Here is a 3,680-nt window from a genome sequence, read left to right as displayed (position 1 = left end):
GAGTGAGAACCACTGCCCCCACCGTGGGGGCTTTGTTGCTGAGGTCCCCGCCAGGGGCCCCGTGACACGGTCCCGCTGCAGCAAGCATGTGACACAGGCTGCCACGCTGGCCCCTTCCAGAAAGTGGCGGGCCCCAAAGGCTGCTGGTTGCTCCCCCACCCAGGGCATCTGGGGGGCAGGACTGTGGCTGCCCTACTGTTGGGAGTAAAGGCCACTGCTGTCCCCCAGCAAGACACAGGGGTGAGGAAGCTGGGGCGAGCTGGCTGGGCAGATTCCGGAACTGGCCGCCCAGGGCTGTCACTCGTCGGAACTCATCGGAGCTGCTATCTTCGCTATGGGGCCTGAGGACAGGACCAAGTGCTGGTGCTATGGCCCAGAGCCAAGCCACTGGGCAGCTGGCGGCCGCCCCACTCGGGGGCAACATGGACCCCACTCTCTGTGCAACCCCCCCCGGGGCCAGGGCACTGACAGTGCCCTGTCCTGGGGAGGCCGGGACCACACAGATGGGCAGATCCTGGGCCAGCTGCGCCCCCTGGCAGAGGAGGAGGAGGAAGATGGCGCTGCCCTGGCCCCGAGGCCTGCCTTCCCTGGGATGGGCTCAGAGGAGCTACGGCTGGCCTCCTTCTACGACTGGCCGCTGAGCGCCGTGGTGCCGCCAGAGCTGCTGGCCGCTGCCGGCTTCTTCCACACTGGTGGGTCCCGGGGGTCCCCACGGCCCTTCTATGCCTGCTCCCTGCCCTGCAGTTTCTCTTGTGCTTCAGACCTGGGGAGACCCCAGAATAGCACGAAGCAGTTAGACCTGTGCTGGGGGGGACTGTGTTGGTGTCAGAGGTGCCAGGAGGAGGAACGGCAGGTGTGGGGGTATCCACCAGCCCTGAGGTCCAGGGAGAGCTCTCAGAGGGCTGGTGGTGTGGGTTGCCTGTAGCAGCCCCCGATCTGTGGTCTCTGCTCCAAATTTGTTGATTGTAGGGGGTGAGGCAGGGGTGACGGCCCCGGGGGTAGAGAGATGAGGTCCCTGTTCCCGTTTAGGGAGTTTTGAGCCCTTAAAACAAAGCCTGGGTGCACACAATCCCCCTTCTTTACATCACTGGGAATCCATCCTAAGAGGGGGCATCCTAAGGTGGGGCAGAGGTGCAGGGTAGGGGGGCACCAGAGCTCCCCACATCTTCCCCCCACATCCCCTTCCCCAACACGCAACTGGATCCTGGCAAGGGCCCCAAGCATGGTACCCCCCCCCCATCCCACCTTTGAGAAACGGGGTGCATGTGAATTCCAAGGAGAATACCAGGCAAAGTGATGGCCAAGGCCAGTGGAAGCCCCCAAGGCTCACAAATAACCCCAGAGAGCCCTGCCCTAGAAGGAAAGGCCACTTGGGAGCCCTGACCCCAGCCCCGGGGGGGAGAAACCCCTGGCCATACAAGGGACCTAGTGTGGTCAAGACCAGGGTCTCTGCCCCACCTCAGGCCAGCAGGACAAGGTGAGGTGCTTCTTCTGCTACGGCGGTCTGCAGAGCTGGGAGCGAGGTGACGACCCCTGGACAGAGCACGCCAGATGGTTCCCCAGGTACCACCTCCCCTCCCCAGTCCCAGGGTGTCTCAGGGACTGAGGTGGGGGGACTATCCGGGGACAGCACTTCTATTTCTCCCTTGACATTCAAGACTGTCTTCAAAACAGCTTCCCAGCAAGTCCACCACCGGGGCGGGGGTGGGGGAAGCAGGGGTCCCTGGGCTCGACCTGGACAGTGCAGGGTCCTCGGACAGCCCAAGCCTACTGTCCATGGGGCCTCTGAACCCGCTTTCCTCAGGTGTGAATTCCTTCTCCGGACAAAAGGAAGAGACTTTGTCTGCAGGGTCCAGGAGTCCTGTTGCTGCTCACCGGGCTCCTGGGTGAGTCCTTCCTGCCCTTAGGGCTTCAGGGGGTGGTGGTGAGGGGCCCGCCCGACCCCTGCTCCTCCTCCTGCTCAGGGCACAGGGGTTCTCTGACTCCTTCCAGGACCGGTCGGAGGAACCAGAAGATGCGGGACCTGCCACTCCCTCAGGTGAGCCGGGATGCGCAGCCTGTGCTAGCTCCCTTGGGCATCTCTGGCCCACACCATGGCCGGCTCACTGGGTGTACCCCCTGCAGGACAGCAGGGCAAGTGAAGGCCGCTTGGCCGGACCTGAGGGTGTGCTGCTTGGGCTTGCTTCACCAGGGGCTTCACACAGGCACTGCGTGTGTGTCCAGGGCTCCAGGGAGACCAAAACTGTCCCCTGCTACCCCTGAACTGGCTGCCATGGGCATGGCCAGTCCTGAGACTGGCAGAGGGGCATAGCGGGAAAGGCTGCCATCAGCCAACTGTGCCTGAGAGCTGACCGATCGCTGCCTCCATCACACGGAGAGGCCGGCCCTCTGCCCTCTGTCGGTGCCCAGGGTCTGAGGGGCTCCAGGCTTGGGTCCGTACTGTGCTACCTGAGCCTCAGTGCCCTGAGCCATGAAGTGGGCCTGGTGCCAACCTCACTTGGGATCAAACAACAGTCTGTGTGCCACCCTGGGAGCAGTACCCGGCTCTTAGTCAGCTTTGGTGATCAGGTTTACATCTTCCCTGTAACGTGGCACCTCTGACAAAGGCCCTGGGAACACAGCTCTGGACGCAGAGGCAGGGGCCGTGATGGCGCCAGGGCCCCTTGTAATGATGACGTGGCCCTGGTGACAGGCCACAGTGGCCGGTCGCTGCCTCTGCTGGGACCCCGAGGCCACAGCCCCTGCCTGCGCTTGGCCCAGCACCCCTCGTTCTGCCTTGCAGCTGTGGGGGGTGGCCAGGAGTGGCCAGCGTGGAGCCAATGCCCAGCAGTACAGGCCGTGCTTCGCATGGGCTTCAGGCCAGGCCAAGTGCAAGGGCTGCTGCAGCGCAAGTACCACCGGGTGATGCCTACCGGCGTGTCCACGTCGCAGCTGGTAGCCGACCTGCTCCAGGAAGAGGATGGGGGCCGGGTGGTGGGGGCCAGAGGTATGTTCCTGTCTCTGGGCTCACCTCTCCTTCCTTATTCCCTCTGGGCAGAGATGCCCCTGCTGCCCCCGGGGTGCCGGGCACACAGCGTCCATCACCACTGAACAAGGGGCTGGATGGGCAGAGTCCTGGTGGAAAGTGAACTCTGGGACACTGGTGCGCTGCGGGCAGGGGAGCTGCGGCTAGACCCTGCCTGTGGCCTGTTGGCTGGGGGCCAGGCCTCAGGTCCCCTGGGAACCTCACGTCTGTTCTAACTGCCCACAGCTCCTGTACCTCCAGGGCCTGAGCTGCTCACACCCAGAATAGAGGCTCAGGTGGAGAGTGCCCTGGAGTCAGGTGAGGGTGAGAGCCATCTGGGGTCGGGCGGGGCTGGCCCTCCTGCATTCCACGGTGGGGGTGGGCACTCCCCGTTTGGCCTGCCTTGCCCCTCAGCCAGTACAGAGGGCAGAAGTCAAGGTGTGGGCACGGTATCACAGGTCCCCCCGGGGGAGAACCAGGAGGAGCGCAGGATGCAGAGGAGCAGCTGCGGCGCCTTCGGGAGGAGCGGACATGCAGGGTGTGCCTGGACCATACCGTGGGCGTCGTCTTTGTGCCCTGCGGTCACCTGGCCTGTGCTGAGTGCGCACCCAGCCTGCAGCAGTGCCCCATCTGCAGGGCCCCCATCCGCAGCTGCGTGCGCACCTTCCTGTCCTAG

General features: G+C 64.3%; 1 protein-coding gene across 1 annotated transcript; it reads left to right on the top strand.

Annotated features, from left to right (window-relative positions):
• Positions 1-334: 334 nt before the first annotated feature.
• Positions 335-3,680, top strand: BIRC7 (baculoviral IAP repeat containing 7). The gene is made up of 6 exons (XM_061125792.1): positions 335-692; positions 1,464-1,563; positions 1,805-1,886; positions 1,993-2,038; positions 3,251-3,322; positions 3,487-3,680. The coding sequence occupies exons 1-6, from the start codon at positions 335-337 to the stop codon at positions 3,678-3,680; spliced, it is 852 nt and encodes a 283-aa protein (XP_060981775.1).

Source organism: Dama dama, chromosome 23, assembly GCF_033118175.1.
Source record: "Dama dama isolate Ldn47 chromosome 23, ASM3311817v1, whole genome shotgun sequence".
Taxonomy (NCBI): domain Eukaryota; kingdom Metazoa; phylum Chordata; class Mammalia; order Artiodactyla; family Cervidae; genus Dama; species Dama dama.
Note: the sequence above shows the minus strand (reverse complement) of the source record. Positions and strands in the feature narration are given on the sequence as shown.

What these genes read in the sequence shown, in the direction of transcription:
- BIRC7 (XM_061125792.1), top strand. Translation starts at nt 335, where the DNA reads ATGGGGCCTGAGGACAGGACCAAGTGCTGGTGCTATGGCCCAGAGCCA. An exon ending in TGCCGGCTTCTTCCACACTG is followed by an intron (nt 693 to 1,463) that starts GTGGGTCCCGGG and finishes GCCCCACCTCAG; the next exon opens with GCCAGCAGGACAAGGTGAGG. An exon ending in GCTGCTCACCGGGCTCCTGG is followed by an intron (nt 1,887 to 1,992) that starts GTGAGTCCTTCC and finishes GACTCCTTCCAG; the next exon opens with GACCGGTCGGAGGAACCAGA.